We start from the raw sequence: 17,905 nt of genomic DNA, 5'->3' as shown, positions 1-17,905 counted from the left end.
AAAGTAATTAAATCTCTCTCTGTCATTTCTGGAAAATCTGGAAGTTCATCAGAGGTAATCTGTTTAAACAGAGTTTTTCGTCGGAACCAGCCTTTCTCTTCTGCCTCCATAGCTAATGTATTTTGCACATTTTTTTTACTGTGCATTATCCCCAATATATCATCTGCGAATTCCACGTCAGATTGCAACCTTTTACCAAACTTATTATTAATAAATGCTGCAATTTTGAAAAACATTCCCACTTTCGGTAACAATTTATTGTCGATTTTGTGATCTAAAGAACGATATTTCTGCTTTAACACTCCGTGAACAGCTTCTACTACCCAACGATTTTTAGTCACAAAACGAGATTGATTCGATTCTTCTGTTGTCAGTTGCTTTCTCTTCCCTTTTAAAGCGGGCAATCATTACTTGAAAATTCTTATCTTCCAAATATTTGTGTACATCCCGTAATCCACGATCAAGTATAAATATATCACCTGGTTTCAAAAATGTACATAGTCCTTCTGGATCATCGATAATAGTTTTCATTATCTCTGCATCATTTTGAGTAGCTATGATAGGGCCCAAGCATATCTATGACAAACCCATCAGTTGTGCAGATAGTAAAAGGCCTGGAAAGGGGAACTTTTTTTTGTCCAGAATATGACTTCCTTTGATATTCATTATTGGTACTTTTTTGATGTCGCGCATACGTACCATCACAAATCAAAAATTACTTATCTGTAATATTGAATAATCGTTTGGCAATATCAGTTGTATGGGTTTTAATTAGATCATCCCTATCCATCGACATTATACCAAATCGACCTGGTAAGATGTCTTTTTCAAAAGATTGAATTACGGAGGAACAATAATCGGAAATTATCGACTCATTTTCTATATTCAATATAGAGGCTAGAAGTTTGTTTGAGCTTCCTGTTCGCAATTTAAAGAAAAAAACGACGAGAGCTTGGATTATTGATCTAGATTGAGTGTTACGCAGATAAGTCATCATGTCTTTTAACTCAAGAAGATTTTCCCATGATAAACCAGTAAAGACTTGAATTTGTTGTTCTGAAATGCTGAATTCTCCGATTTTATCATACAATGTTGAATCGCATTTTATAGTCAGAGTTTTCATGACTTTTGATAACTCAGACGCGCTGAGACTAGTTGTGTTGGAGTACGCTTTCAAAAGATTCAAATCATCTTCATAAATTCGATTTCTAATAAGTTGCGTTTTACAACATCTGTTTCCTGCTGGAATAAATATTTTCTTTTTAATATAACACTGCATTCGTGCTTCTTCAGGAATTATAGTTATATTCTTGACAGAAGAGCATAAACAGCAATATTTATGTGTAGCAACTGTTCTCTGTATATCAATATCAATCAATTTATTTTCCGATTCATCGTCACTGTTATTTAATTTTAATGCAACCTCAAAAGTCGGATCGCTAGATGTTGATTCCAAAAGGTTATCAGCAACGGCATCAATATTTTCGGCAGACTCTTTTTCTCTATAAATTTTAATCCGACACTTACCGCAAAGAATATTGTTTACAATTAGTGTCCGATTAAGGCATGAAGAATATTCTTTCGCTTCATGTTCATTATTTATTAACTTTTTCTTACCTCTAATTTTTCTTAAGATTCTATCACAGCCATCACATGTAAGCATTTTCTGTAAATCATTGTCAGCCATGGTTAAGTACTAAGTCAATTACTTTAAAAAATGCTTAGTAAAGACAGCTTAGAAAGTACAACGTAGAACAATTAGAGAAAAAAAATTTTAGCACCAATAAAATCACAGTTTAGAGGAACAACAGTCGCATACTCAAATTATATAGAACAGTGAGTAAACTGCAGAAAAGCTGCAAGATATGAAAGAGAATCAATAAAACGGAGTCCAACTCCAACAAATTAAAGCTAATAAAGCAAAACTTAGGCTTAAGAATGTCGCAGAAGAGCAGTCAAAGATTTCAAAAGAAGAATTTTCAAAATCGCCAATACAATACTTCGACAAAGGTACAATATAATAGTTATGCAATGTCAGTACTTCGCGGCCTTATGAACAAATGGAAGTCCATTTTTATGACGGGAACTGTGGGCGCGAATCGCAGAGATGCGAATATCGCGACCGCGCCTGACGGCGGCAAGTCTAACCATGTCGCTGCAGGAAAGAGGGAAAAGTTCGCTTTCCTTCGTTCTCACTCAAATTAGGCTTTTGCATTAGCTATAGACTATTAGTATTAGATTGTTGGTTGCTGTTCGCACATTGCGGCAAATGCATATTACCTATCACGTGCTAAGTATTTATCCAGAATTCCTAAACCAGCTCAAATTCTAAGTGATATTTTTTTAAAAACTCAAATCACAGCAGTCATCGATGAAGACAGTGACGAAGATTAGAGTGAATCTTTACCAAGTAAAAAAGAATCGAAACGCAAACTAATTTTTTATTTAAATTAAAAGCAAATAAACACAAAAAATATACAAAAAATTAAAAACCAAAAAAAATTCAAAAAATAAATATTTAAAAAAATGAAAAAGGAGTTTAAAAACGTACTGCAACCTCCACGTGGTAAACTCTGGAAACTATAATTTTTATGGACTAACTGCAGACGATTTATTATATGTATTTTTAAATATAGTACATCTAAAATTTTCCGCCATGTTGGATACGCCATTTTTAATTTTCGAAATTCTACTTTAGATTTATAATGAACAATCTGCCCCGAATAACATTTTTCAAACGCTTGCGACCGAATGTTTTTAATTAAGGCGTCATATTATAACCAGTTACGGTTTTTATTTTTTTTCACTATCACGCACCTCAAAAAAAAATTGGTAAAATTTTTTTTCTCAAAATATACACTTCAGAGAGTAAATAGTAAAAAAATGGCGGGGGTCGCCCATAAACAAAACAAAAAAAAAAATTTTGAAAATTTAAAAACTTATTTTTTTGAAATTTTTATGGGAAAAAAAATTTCGAATTTTTATTTTCAAATTGTCTCATTGATATTTATAACATATTTCAAGCTTATTAAAATCGGTCCAATAATTTTCGAGAAAAACGCGTTTTTTTATTTTTCTTTCCCCCTCCATAACTCCCAAAAAAAGAAGTGTTGAGGTCTGATCTGATATTTACAGGAATTTTTGTTCATGTGGATAGCAATCAAAATTGTTAATATAAGTTGAATACATGCGGGGGCAATTTTTGCATACTTACCCGGCTATACCCTTTCATGATATTACTGCGGTAATTTAGTAGAGTTTACGATTCAAATCTGAGAAAAATTCGGCTCGCAATTAAAAATTTACGAAGTATTTTAAATTCATGCATAATTGTAGAAACACTCAAGATCCAGCTTGATCGTTACGGCTTATTTCTTATTGGTTTTAATTCTCACGGTCCTATAAGATTTAATTGAATTATTAAATTGTTCGTTTAATTTTTCATTACTTCTCAAACATCTTGTATATTATTGCGACACTAATATTACTATAATAGTTCGGTTGCGTTTTTAAGTACGAAAAGTTAATTCGGCGCACAATTCAGGAGACTAGTAGACTACAAAATGTGTGTGTGTGTGATATATAAATTTACATAAAATTATTTAAAGTACTTGAAATCCAATTTTGATCCTTATAGGCATTATTTCTTTATTGTGTTATACGGTTCTAATAAATTGTTTATTTTATTTTGAATTAATCCAAAATCTCCACCTTATCTCATCAAAATTTATGATTTGTGACTCACCCTTTGTGGTTAATGAATTAGTACAAATGTTTTTTCTGATGTGACTTTGATATTTTGAGAATCTTGTTTTTCAATATCAGTTTTTATCTGTAATTTATCCTATATAATCCGCGCGGTAAAAATTTTCATGCATGCACATATATAATTAGGTGTGTGTATGTGTGTGTGTGTGTGTGTGTGTGTAAAGTTTATACATATATTCATGTAATATATTCATGCATAAAAAAATTTTAATTGAGACCATTGTATTGTTTTTATTTAACTAATCTAATAAAAAATCTCTATCGCAAGACAACTCTTAATCGTTTTTATTATTCAGCTTTACAAGGTGGATATGGTACAGCATTCCATAAAGAATGGCTTTCTTCACCCTTTTTCATCGCGATATTCTTTACAACCTCTTGCGACGGTTGTTTGAGATCATACGCCCACCCAATTTTTGCAAAAAAATTTATGAAATTTGTGGTTGTGGAATTGTGAAACTCGGAAGCCTTATAGTCCCATGGAAAGACATGATGATAATTGTGCCATCCTTCACCATGAGAAAAAAAGCTGACCCATCGGTTCTCCGTTGGATTTATGTTCCTGGCAATTAAAAAATAGGTAAATCTTCGGAATAGGGGAAACAGCACCGATCTTCTTGACCTTGACATATGTTGTCAAGGTCATGACCCTGAGTAACTTTGCCTTAACAACTAGCCGTCGCTAGCCCTTCGTTAAAAAGATATTAACAAAAAAAGTTTCAAAAATAACGTCCTATTTCTGCTATATTAAATACTATTCTACATAGGTTTTGACCTTCCACGCGAAATAACTTTTACCCCCCCCCTCCCCCTGCACAGGGGCATACGACTCCTACGATTGTACTGTTGCTATGATATTACTGTCGGGGCAGACCTCTGACGACGGTGTGGGTGCAGGGGGGGTGGCCGGAGGCCGAAGGCCGAAGGCCGCCCCTTTGCACCCGCCCGTGTGTGTGTGTGTGTGTTTGTGTGTGTGTGTGTGTGTTTGTGTGTGTGTGTGTGTGTGTAAAACATCAAGTAATAGACTCATAATCGTTATATAACAAGTGGAATACACACACACACACTGGCCTTCGGCCTCCGGCCACCCCCCCGCACCCACACCGTCGTCAGAGGTCTGCTCCGACAGTACTATCATAGCAACAGTACAATCGTAGAAGTCGTGTGCCCCTGGGATTTACGTGCTAATATTCCACGTTTTGGTACAAGAGAGTACAATTATGAACATTACATAGCTGAATTTTTGTTCAAAAGACTGTATACTTTTGACAAACGTATTGAACGATTTTTTGAAATAATGAGTAATTTGTATCCGTTAGAATCGTAACATAATTCTCCATAGATATTCAAGGTTTATTTAACATTATTGTCATTTAGTAATGTTTTTTTTATTATATACAGCAGTATAATGGTACGTTATTTTTTGAAACTTTTTTTGTTAATATCTTTTTAACGAAGGGCGAGCGACGGCTAGTTGTTAAGGCAAAGTTACTCGGGGTCATGACCTTGACAACATATGTCAAGGTCAAGAAGATCGGAGCTGTTTCCCCTATTCCGAAGATTTACCAAATAATTTTAATATTAAATATCTTACGCGTCATATGGCTTTGAACCCCAAATATGAGCCGCACTGTTGACGCTCCATATAACATTTAAAAGGACTACATAACGAATAATCTGCGATACGAAAGCTCTGTACCAAGTCTCATTCCATCCATACACAGGTAACATTACCGGAAGCAGAAAAGCAAACGTAAATTTTAATATCGAGAAATATCTGCAAAATATCATAAATAAATTACGACATATAATTTTCATTATAGTTATATATGTATAATATATACATATATATACTGTATATACATATATTACATAAAAAAATTTTCGTAAAAAGCTTTCTATAATGAAATTGAGAAAAAAATTGAAATAATAGATACACTTTTGAGATAAATCAAATCCTTTCTTTTAATTTCTTTTGTCTTCTCCAGTATAAAACCATTTCGCATAATTAAATTTTTGCACTTACTTGATACTAAATACAGCAATAGGATCAGCCAATATATCGCTCATGTCAACTTGACGACCCTTTTCAATCACATCTGAATGTTTCTTCATCATCAACCAACCAACATGGGAAAAAAAGAATCCTCGGTTACTATTGTGCGGATCTGCATTCGTATCCGTGTATTTGTGATGTATTCGATGATCTCGTACCCATTCATAAATGTTATTCTATGTGAAAGGATTTAATTAGAAAGAAAAATTTTTCTGCCATACTATGTATAAAATGATAATTATAACCGTTCGTATACCATGCCTGCTGAAGCATAGAAAACAGCAAGTATAGTTCTAAGCTGCCATTTTGCCTTATAAGCTTTGTGAGTCCATAAACGATGAACACCAGCAGTGCTGCCCATTCCTCCTATTAAACCCATGACATACCCTTGAAACAAAAAGGATCGGTGCAGTTAAATGACATCACACGTTTTAAAACTGCTTATAATAAGTTAAACCGTATTTTTTAAGAGCACCGTGTAAGTAACATTGTGTTTGTGACATTTGACAATTCACTATATAGTAATTTATAACACAGTTGATATTAATACGATGGAAATGAGTAATTTTTAACAGCTACTTACTGATCTATTCTGTTAAGCTTGTACTAAAAATGTACATTGAAATAAGGCTCAATATGTTTTTAAAACAAATAATATAGAGAAAGAGGGCAATGAGCCAATAATATCGTTAAAATCTTTTTAAATTATAATCTAATATATTGCGAAGAATATCACGTAATTATGGCGTTTCGTCCCAGCTTCCACTACTGGACTCATCAGTAAGGTATTGTAGTGGAAGCCTACCTTAGACGCCTGTTTAAGTTATTAGATCGAGAATCTATATATATACAGATATACGCGTATCCAAGCACTTGCGAGAATTTTTGCAAATATCTATAGACCTCTGATGGCGAGTCGACGTAGTAATATTCTTCGCAATATAAAGCTTGTACTACTTGTCTTTTCGCGTAAATCTAATCAATTGACTTTCAATTAATTAGCTGTCGTTGATATCAGAAAAACAACTTTTTGTATTTTTGATAAATATACAATACAATTTTAATCAAATTGTTATAGCAGATTAAATTTTACTTTTTTATTATGTAATCTTTTGTAAGAAGTCAAGAAATTAAATTAACGAGAGAATATTTTAGAGAATACTTACCCCAAGTTGTCGTTAGCAGATTTTCGAAAAAGTTAAAAGTAAAACAGGCATATACGAAGTATAAGTGGAGAAAACTAATAAGTAAGATGTTAAACCATTTCAGCTCTGTCATGAACCAGCTTTTCGTATAGCTCTTACTTCTGTTTTGTTTGTCATTTTTATTATCTAGCGTCTTTGTAGTAATTGAAGGTTTTTCATTTTGTGTATTTTTCTCCGTAAGTATTTTTAAATCTGTGCTTGAAATATTTGGTGCCATGTTTTCAGACTACTGAATCGAGAATCCAGAAAATTTGCTTCAAGCTGTTAACAATTATATAGCAGGCTGTCATTTTTGATCTTCAAATCAATAATTGATAAATAAATTTATTATTCATACACTATAAAAAATAAAATGTTAATTTTAACTCAAAGACGTTGAGTGAATTTTCTGAAACATACAAAAATGTTAAAATTAACATTCTTTTAACGTCTTTGAGTTAAAATTAACATTTCATTTTTTACAATGTACAAAATGAAGAAGACACATATTGTTATTCTAATTAATGAAACGCAGTATCCAAAATAATTTGTTCTCCAATATTCGGAAATTTTTTAAGGGTGTATTCTATTCGTCCAAACTGCTCAAACGACGTTCATACTTATAATATAACTGATATTTTTTAAATTAAAATATAATTACTTTTATTTAATGAATTAGTTATTGTAGCAGTTATCCTTAAATTACCAGTATAGCAATTATATTATTAATAATATTGAGAGAAGGCTCGACAAAAAATAGTATATAAAAATTAATACAGTGTAACGGACAACAAGTCAAAATAAAAACAATAAAATTTAAGAGAAACAAAGACAATATATTAAATGAACAATAAACAAGTAAAACAAATGTTTCGACACTGATCGGGTCATTCTGAATGTTAACAAATTTTAGATTTTAATAATGGAATTTTTACAAAAGATTCTTGTATGTTATATTATAAATTCGGATGCTTGAACCATAGAAGTAAATCATAACACTGGTCAACACTGAAAAATCATCAGAGATGCGGGTATATTTTTCTGACGTATTTTTGTGTGCTGAATCCAAATCCGTTAATAGAATTTTCCCATCACCCTCCATTTTCGAGATATCCGCCATTTTGTATTTTTTTCAAATTCGTTTCTTTCAGAATTTTTTGCACTCCAACGGAACATGATAATTAATCGTACGACCTCTCATTTTACGCGTAATTGCTTCCAGAATACGTGTGAATTTTTCCAGATCCAAAAAATTACTGATGCTTAGTGTTATCAATGAAAAACTTCAAAAATTTCACTAAAAATGACGAAAATTCAGCCATTTTTAGAAGAAAAAATGCATCTAATTTGAAAAAAAAAGAATTTTTTGAATATTGTAACTGCATGGTCTTATAGTAGGCTAATCACACGTTAATTTCCGGGCTTGTGCGTCTATTTAACTTTATTGTATGTGAAGATATGTATTTTTAACCGATAATGTCGAAAAATGGTTGGATGCTGGATGCACTGGCACGTAATACCAGAATGATTGACATCAATTTCACATTTTGCAATATTTTTCAGGGTGTTTAACATACATATTTTATTCCGAATATCAAAAATGGTGGATGAACTTGCAAAATTTATTTACAAAAAACGATATATTCATTATTCTGCACCCAATTCGAAGTAGTATAAAGTGTTAAAAAGTATATGTATTTTATCTTCCCCCCCCCCTCTCTCTCTCTCTCTCTCTCTCGCGGGAAAATTCCCTTCATGGGAAGTCAGACTGTGTTGTTGATATGGCTGGAAAACCGATACAACGTCCTGGCGATGCACCATACAGATATGCGAGTTTGCTATAATTCGGAGCTCTTTTGCATACGTGATATCGACGGATTATTTTTTTTTAATCGTCAGTGGTCTCAGGCTGTCCGCCAGCACAGACATCTCAGACATTAGGTTTGTTCTTTTTCGCTGAACTGGCTGCACTAGTTCAAGTAGTGTACATTGAAGTGTTCTTTTTGACGGAAGTTACGTATAATATATTAATATATCTTACACACACACATATGTATATGTATATATGTTATATTTATAATATTTACGCACACACACACACACATATATATATATATGTTATATTTATAATATTTATACAATAAGCAAACATAAAAATTAATACAGATTTAAAAGCAGTAATGTTTAAACATCAGAGTAGTATAAGATATATCTACTATATGTATATAGTATGTCTTTACTTATACTACTCTACGTTTAACATTACTGCTAAAAGTCTGTATTAATTTTTATATTTGCTTATATATAAGTAAATATATTATATAAATAAATTTTGTATATAAATATTATAAATATTATATATTTATAGAAAATGTTAGTACGAAAAATTCTGAAATCGCTTATATGCAAAGAGATGCAGAAGGCAACATTTTAGTAAATCAAGATTCCATCATTTCTATATTTTCGATATTTCTTATGTGGTGCGCCGTGTTAGTCATTGCACTATTACGTTCTTTTACGTTCTTCTGTATTCTTGCACTTGTGAAGATGTCGACTGTACTGATCTGTACTAGTACCGTTCCAGTGCAGTCCTAGTGCAACGAAAAATAACAAACCTATTGTTCTCGTGCCTTTATAGATTTCACGTCCAGGGATGGGAAAATTTTTGATCGCAAATATTCATTTTTAATTCCTCAATGTTCTCAGAGATTGTGTTCGCACCTTTACTTTTGTTTTGAAACGCTTTGACATGCGTACATAATTTTCGGTCACATGTATATATGAGTGATCGTCAATTGTTTCGCTCCTGGAGCGATCCAAACTTCAACCACATTGAATTTTCGTCATTTTTAGTGAAATTTTTGAAGTTTTTCATTGATAACACTAAGCATCAGTAATTTTTTGGATCTGGAAAAATTCACACGTATTCTGGAAGCAATTATGCGTAATAAATGAGAGGTCGTACGATTAATTATCATGTTCCGTTGGAGTGCAAAAAATTTTGAAAAAAACGAATTTGAAAAAAATATAAAATGGCGGATATCTCGAAAATGGAGGGTGATGGGAAAATTCTATGAACGGATTTGGATTCAGCACACAAAAAAAACGTCAGAAAAATATACCCGCATTTCTGATAATTTCGCAAAGTCAAATTTTGTTGACCTGTGTAATCGTTAGGTAAAAATTATGGTTGTCTATTATGTAAAATGTATTTGTTAGTCAAAGGTTGCACAAACAATATTATCTAAAAATGATTTAAAGATCAAGTGGTTAAGTTAAAAATAAAAATAAGAAAAAGGAGCATATGCCACACGCAGGATCAAAGTAGCGAAAATCTGGTGTATTTAATAATATTAAAAATTATATAATTATAAACGTTTCGGTCCTTAATATGACAAACAATATTATCTAAAAAGTATCGCAGTATAATAATAAAAATTAATGTCAAACTGGCCGCACATATGTATATATAATATTATATATATATTTTATACTCTTTAAAAATAATATAAAATGTCATCATTAAGAATAAATAATTAAAATAAAAATAAATTACCTTGTGAAATGAAGAAATATTGTAAGTCTCAACTAGAGCAAATTGTAAAGGATGAAAAAACGATGTTTATAATATCAAGTACCGCAACACAATAGTGAAAAAGGAAATCGTAAGTGAGATATAAACTGGAAGGAAAATGTAGAACAACTAGGAAGGGGAAAGAGACCGTATTATATTAGAATATGATTCTAGCAGAGAATAGCATTAATAAAATTAGCCAAGTAAAAACGTGGATAGCACAACCGAATTATCTTGTCAACGAATCCATAAATAACGCTTTTTTTATGATAGATAGGATGTTGTGAATTGAAATTTAGGAATCTCCCAAAAAAGGTTGCCTTACGGTATCCGTCAAAAATAAGTCTGTTGTCTTCAATAATTAATACCGTATCTAAGAAACTATAATCTTACTATCCGTACCAACCTACACTGTAAACTGTAATCTGGTATGCTCGGAATTAAAAATTGTTAATATATCATTGACAGACTCAGAAGGAGCAGCTAAAATAATATCAACATATCGGATATAAAAAGGCAAACGGACCGGCAACATATCAATGGTAATTTCTTCTAAATCCTGCATTACAATATCAGATACTATTGGAGAGAGAGGGGATTCCAAAAATTTGTTTTTAATTTTTAATTAAAAATGAAATAAGTGGAATTTGAGACCATACGAAAAGCTATCATAAACTCAAATGGGATTAAAGTTTAAAAATCTGTATAAATGTTACGGAACTAAATTAAATTTAATACAATGTTTTATAAATTGCTAATACGGACTTTAATGTTAACGCTCAACTTAATTAAACTACAAAATTTCTTTAAATATGCTCAGGATTCTTTTTTTTTGTTCCTCGTCGGATGGGAAAATCTTCGCTTCGCCCCTGCCAATCCGACGCCCCGGGTCCAACTCGTGTTAGGAGACACTTCTCCAGGTACGTCGTCATGGCAGGGGAAGACACCCAGAGCCCGAGTTCACCTGGGGTGCGTTCAGAATGAACGCCCGGACGACTACCTTTTACCTAAAAGCATTCGATTTGACCGAATGTTTCGTCCAGACGTTTCACCCAGATCTTTCAGAATGAGTTTAGAAAATCACCCAGACTACAACTTTTCGCCACACTCGAGACTGCGGCCAATTTCGCCCGACATGTGCAGAGAAGCCTATTTATGCCTACGCAACCTATAACCTATAAGAACCATATGATGATATGATTTGAGGTTATTATTATGTCTCACGCCATTTTAGCACCGAGATACTTCCGTATTTAACCGTGATAAATAGAATAATATAAATTATAAAGAATAGTTTGAACTTTAATATAAAGATAATAATATAAAGAATAGTTTGATAGACAATAATATAAATATTGGATAGATAATAATATATTTTATAGATGATATAAAAGAATAGTTTGAACTTGGTAAGTGATTATATACATTTTTTATTTACATTATTTATTCTTTATAACAATATATTAATGTAAAAAAGCAAGTAATAAATACATGCATAAATTCTCTAAAAAGGAAAAGGACTGAAAATGTTATTCTGAAATGTGATTGAAATTCCTTTGCCGTACTGTTTAATACGGTATGTTCAATAAAATATTTTATTCGAAATGGAATTTTTTTTTGGGAATTTGACAATTTCTCAGTATATAATTCTATTAGCTCCTCTTCTTCGGAATCGTCTTCGGACTCGATATCACTCAAGAAGAACATTTTATATAATGTAATAGCACCTATTGTACATACAATTTTCCATTGTACTTTTCAACTAAAAATTAATAATAATAAATAAATTAATAGAATTATGTTGCTTTTATTTTGAATAATCCTCTCTTATTAATAAAATTTATGCATGTATTTATTACTTGCTTTTTTACATTAATATATTGTTATATAGAATAAATAATGTAAATAGAAAATGTATATAATCACTTACCAAGTTCAAACTATTCTTTTATATCATCTATAAAATATATTATTATCTATCAAATATTTATATTATAATCTATCAAACTATTCTTTATATTATTATCTTTATATTAAAGTTCAAATTATTCTTTATAATTTATATTATTCTATTTATCACGATTAAATACGGAAGTGTCTCGGTGCTAAAATGGCGTGAGACATAGATAATAATAACCTCAAATCATATCATCATATGGTTCTTACAGATTGCGTAGGCATAAATAGGGCTTCTCTGCGCATGTCGGGTGAAATTCGCCGCTGTCTCGAGTGCGGCAAAAAGTTGTAGTCTGGGTGTTTTTCTAAACCCATTCTGAACGATCTGGGTGAAACGTCTGGACGAAACATCCGGTCAAATCGAACGCTTTTAGGTAAAAAGTTGTCGTCCGGGCGTTCATTGGTTCATTCTAAATGCATCCATGGGAGCGAGAGAGAAAGAGAGAGAGAGAGAGAGAAAACGCGGCCCCACTAGTAGCACTGCTATAGATTCGTCCTGTTCTTTCAGAATGAAAACGTCCAAGTGTGTGACGTCACATTACCTGTGGAGACACCCTTGTCCAGACGAAAAATTTTCATTCTGAACGCACCCCTGGGTGTGTTGGATTCGGGCGACCAGGGATGCAGCTTCCGATTCCACTAACATCAACCGGTAGCCCGCCTACCAACTAAAAACCCTCCCACTTCCAAGCCTATTCTATTAAAGGCGAATGAGAAGGAGACCCGGCACCGCTTTAATTCAGCATCTCATCAGGTCTCCCCCTTGCCCTTGAGATCGCCTCTGAATCTCCTTCTCTATTGTTCTCGGGACTAACCTTGTCGCCTATAATTGCGACACTCCCCTCTAACTCCCTCAAGCCGCACTCCCATCCACTCATCGTGTTCGTCCATTTTTCGTCCGGTCAAGGACCCCCATCATACACTTCGTTCCCGCCGCTCCTGCTCAACCCGCTCGCCACCTCGCGTTCCCCCCTCATCCACCATACAGCCATCCCCCTCTCCACGCTATCTCTCTCTCCTCCATACGTCTCTCTCTCTCTCTCTCTCATCCCATTCCTTGATGCACACTACCGTTTCGCAGAAGTAGGAGAAGATCCTCCAGCCCTCTTTCGATTCAATCGCCCGATGCAGGACGACGCCCATTGACAAATCCCCGCCAGTGTTCCATCAGTGGTCTTCTCAGCTCCTCCCATCTCCCACACTCCCTGAACGTATGGTCCGCCGTGTCCTCACCAGCTCCACAGTACACACATTTTGCTGTCTCTATCTTCCCTATTTCATGTAAGTAATATTGAAATACTCCGTGCCCCGTTACCATTTGAGTCATTCTGTATATGATGTCTCCCCCTCACCATCCGATTCATTCTAGGAGCAGCCTGCTTGAGTAACTTACCCGGGATCCCATCAGGTCCTGGGACCTTCCTATTCGATATTCCTTTCGCTGCGATCTCACGTTCTTCTTCTCCCACTTCCATTTGCACGCTCTATCCTCCTTCCTCCGGGAGGGGCGCTTCACAGACTTTCTCTATTCTAAGGAATAGCTCCTGTACTATTTCCCTCACCTTCTCTGGTAATATTACTTCCACAACCGACGGTGTACGCGGTTTCAATTTTGACATTACAATTCTATAGGGCCTGCCCCACGGATCATTCTCCAGCGTCTCCAGTAATTCACTCCAGTCAACATTACAATTCTATAGGGCCTGCCCCACGGATCATCCTCCAGCGTCTTCAGTAATTCACTCCACACTGCTCCTTGGCTCTATATATCTTCTTTCTCATTATCTTTCTGCAGTTCTTCAGTTCCTTTCATAATTCCATTGTTTTCTCTCTCCGTCTCTTCTTAGCACGTATTAATCTCCTTCTTATTCTATTACATCCCTGCTCGTCTTTATTTCTTCGTTCCACCAATAAACAGGGTGTTCATTATGGTTCTTTCCTACCCTTTTGATCGCCGCGTTTGCCGCTCTTTTAAGTGCTTTGTTAATCCATCTCAACCTCTCCTCTCCTCCCGCATCTTCCCCCGGATATCCGCAACACTTGGAGGCCTCTATAGAAGCCCCCATCATGTCCCGTTCAAAATTCGTGATATTCCACCTTGGGAAGCCTTCCGCTCTATCCATCCCTCTTGAATCAATCCTTCCTTTCATCTCAATGATTATCCCCTTATGTGTAGTGTAGAGGTCGCTGTCCGCGTCCACTCTCCAACTCACTACCCTGTTCCTAGTCGCCCAGGCTGTGTCCACCGACGATGAACCCCTTACGTTCACATTCGTCACTCTCCTTTTTTCGTTTAGTAGACACATGTCTTCTGCCGCGGCCCAGTCCGCCAACCTTTCAGGGTGCAGTCCCATGGAGCGTATCGCTGATTACGCGAAAATCTGATCAATCGCTGACGTTCCGCAGTTTTTGATACGCGAGAGTTTTGTCCCTAAGGTTCCATGGAGCGGAATTCGCGTAAGCAAATTAGGCGGATAGCCAATCATGAAAAGATTTTCATTACTTTCCTTTATCTGCCTTCATCTAAACAGTTGTTTGATTGGTAAACCGCCGATTCCGTATACGCTAATTCCGCTTCATGGGACCATAGGAACGAAATTACCGCGTATCGAAAACAGCGGAACAAAATTGACTTCTGCGTACGAATAACTGGGACCGTAGAAAAAAGAGGACTGCCGCAAAAAGTAATCCTATTGTGTAACTAGATTGTATTAAATATTAATTTATTTAATATAATTAAATTATAATTAAATTAAAAAATTCGCAATGTTTTAACAGGTGTAGAATGAAATCAAAAACAACAGTTGCTTTCCATTTACTCCGATTCTCAAATAATTCGCACTTGTGATGTCATAACTCAGTTAAATGCGCGTTCCTTTTGCATTCTGAGAAGTGAGATTCAACTAAGTTTTTACCTACAAACTGCACAAGATCAAGACCGTGTGCTTTATTGAGTCTCGTAGACTCACTTTAAAAGTGAGGTTATAAACCTGAGTTGTTATTTGTTAATTTTACTAAAGTAAGCAAGTAGTGACGTCATTAATCTGAGTATTTTGTACTCAGCTCACTTCAGGCTCAGTTTCACTTGTGTGTAAATGGAAAGCAACTAAAAATGATGCAACTCTCAACGCAATCTTGCGATTCTACGAGCATTACACATTTCGAGGGCTGCCATGACACTACTTTTTCAGACCAAGCAATTTCACTTATATTCGGCGCGTATTACGCTACAATAATGAATTCGGCGGAACGGCGGTGTATCGAAAATAGCGGAACGTCAGAGATTGGTCAGATTTTCGATACGCGCGATACGCTCCATGGGACTGCACCCTCACCCCTCGAGTTGTCCACTCCCATATCCCACATAGCATGCCTCGCATTAAAGTCCCCGCATACTATTACCGGTCTACTTCTATATTTTCTGAGCAATGAACTCATAGTTATCATGTATAGGTCAAATTCGTACAGCTTTTTATTCGGTGAAAAGTATATCCCTATGAGAATTATCTCTCCGCATAACACTACCACATAATCTAGTCCTGTCTCTATAAGCAACGTCTTCGACCCCTCCCTCGCGGTTTTACTCCATTTCACTGCCACCGATCTCCCGTCAGTAGAGATCGCGTTGACCGTCGCCATCTTTTACGGATCTGGTATTTTCGCTACATAAATTTTATTTTCTTCCATATATTTCGACGTGAGGTTATGGGCCGTCCGAGAAGCCCCAAGATTCACCTGTAGCACTCTAATTTTCTACCATCTCGACAGTAACCATCAGCTCCCGATCCGTCGTTTCCCTCGTTCCTCCGTCCCGCGATTCCTGCCTAATTTGTCCTCCCATCACTATTGGACATGGAGGGTTCCCCGGTCTATGTTTATGATTCCTTCCCGAATCCAGACATATCAGGCACCTAGGTGCCTCTCTGCACCCCCCCAGTCGTGTGCCCTACCAATCCGCAGTTGAAGCAAGCCCCCATACGATCAACCTCGCTAGGACAAAACATTCTAGTGTGTCCCGCAGCCAAACATCTATAACACTTAGGCGGTCTCCTGTCCATCAATACGGCTCTCGCTGACGACCATCCAATTCTTATTCTACCCGTGTCCGCCAATTCAATGGCTGCCTCCAGCGGGCATCTTATCCACCTGCTGACCGTGCCATCTTTTGCCCAGATCTTTCTGCCTACTTTAACCTCACCAGGTTCAACCCTATTGCTCCTTACTACTGAGTTTATTATTTCCTCTGCATTTAGCGTTTTTTCCAGCCCTATCAATCTTACCTCTTCCATTGGGGAGGGGCAAAATATTTTAACTTTTGGCTCCTTGGCAAATATCTCCTTCATTTTATCCGCCAGCAAACACGGCTGTCACTTCAATATCTTTTTACTTAAACATAATATTTAAACAAAATGATGAATCTTCGTAGCGGCATATTTATTAAACTAATTTGAAAAAAAGTTGTACAATATAAATGAGAAAAAATATTTTAGCTGTATTTTAACAATATAATAGTGTTCATAAAAATGCACAGTTACCTCTAAATTATAATATAGAAATATTGTAATATGCAGTACTACACACAATATTTAATATAATTACAGTGGGTTGCCAAAATATTAGGGACAGTGCGATTTTTCTATTAATTTTGATTTTGTAAGTGCCTCTTAATGAAATTCCGTGAAGTATTTTTATTTTTAATGCCTGTTCAGGTTATTCTATCTTATTTGTAAGTTCTATGTAAAGCCTGGCAATATTGACATAAAAATAACAGAAAAATTGCACTGTCCCTAATATTTTGGTGACCCACTGTAAATTAAAAATTTTAAAGTCAAACAGCTTTTGGGATGCGTATAAACAGATCTACCGAAAATATTCATTGAGTATTTCAAAATAATCAGATAACATGTTCTTCAGTCGAAGATTTGTTTCTTTAATCATGTCGAAACATGATGTATCACATTATCTAATTGATACACATAGCGTTAACGATCAGTATCATGAATCGATGTCACGTTTTTTTCAACATTAAACTTAATTTCTTACACATGTTTTTGTCATATAAATTTGTAATCCGACGTAATTTTAACTAGCATTATATCCTTGCTTCAACAATTATAAAAAATGATATCAATTTTATTTTATATACGGGCACAATTTTGTAATTTCCTTTTTTTCGTGTATCTTTTTTGTCTTTTCCAGCATGTAACTATTTTACATAATTAATTTTTTGCACAAACTTGATTTGGAATGCAACAATAGGATCGAGTCAATACATCGCTCATATCTACCTGACGACCTCTTCGAATCACATCTGGGTGCTTTTTCATCATCAGCCAACCGACATAAGAGAAAAAGAACCCTCGGTTA

The 17,905-nt window shown here is 34.8% G+C and overlaps 1 protein-coding gene across 1 annotated transcript; it reads right to left on the bottom strand.

The window, feature by feature from the left end:
• Window positions 1-4,056: 4,056 nt before the first annotated feature.
• LOC108782934 (acyl-CoA Delta(11) desaturase) lies at window positions 4,057-7,246 on the bottom strand. Its single transcript, XM_018551336.1, has 5 exons — window positions 6,991-7,246; window positions 6,081-6,211; window positions 5,795-6,000; window positions 5,363-5,545; window positions 4,057-4,330 (listed from the first exon to the last, which is right to left on the bottom strand). The coding sequence occupies exons 1-5, from the start codon at window positions 7,244-7,246 to the stop codon at window positions 4,057-4,059; spliced, it is 1,050 nt and encodes a 349-aa protein (XP_018406838.1).
• Between the last annotated feature and the right edge of the window lie 10,659 nt (window positions 7,247-17,905).

The sequence above is a fragment of the Cyphomyrmex costatus genome, unplaced genomic scaffold, assembly GCF_001594065.2.
Source record: "Cyphomyrmex costatus isolate MS0001 unplaced genomic scaffold, Ccosl1.0 scaffold14, whole genome shotgun sequence".
Classification (NCBI taxonomy): domain Eukaryota; kingdom Metazoa; phylum Arthropoda; class Insecta; order Hymenoptera; family Formicidae; genus Cyphomyrmex; species Cyphomyrmex costatus.
This window is presented reverse-complemented; position numbering and strand designations above follow the sequence as displayed.

What these genes read in the sequence shown, in the direction of transcription:
- LOC108782934 (XM_018551336.1), bottom strand. Translation starts at nt 7,246, where the DNA reads ATGGCACCAAATATTTCAAGCACAGATTTAAAAATACTTACGGAGAAA. An exon ending in TCTGCTAACGACAACTTGGG is followed by an intron (nt 6,212 to 6,990) that starts GTAAGTATTCTC and finishes TTTTGTTTCAAG; the next exon opens with GGTATGTCATGGGTTTAATA. An exon ending in TCTATGCTTCAGCAGGCATG is followed by an intron (nt 6,001 to 6,080) that starts GTATACGAACGG and finishes CCTTTCACATAG; the next exon opens with AATAACATTTATGAATGGGT.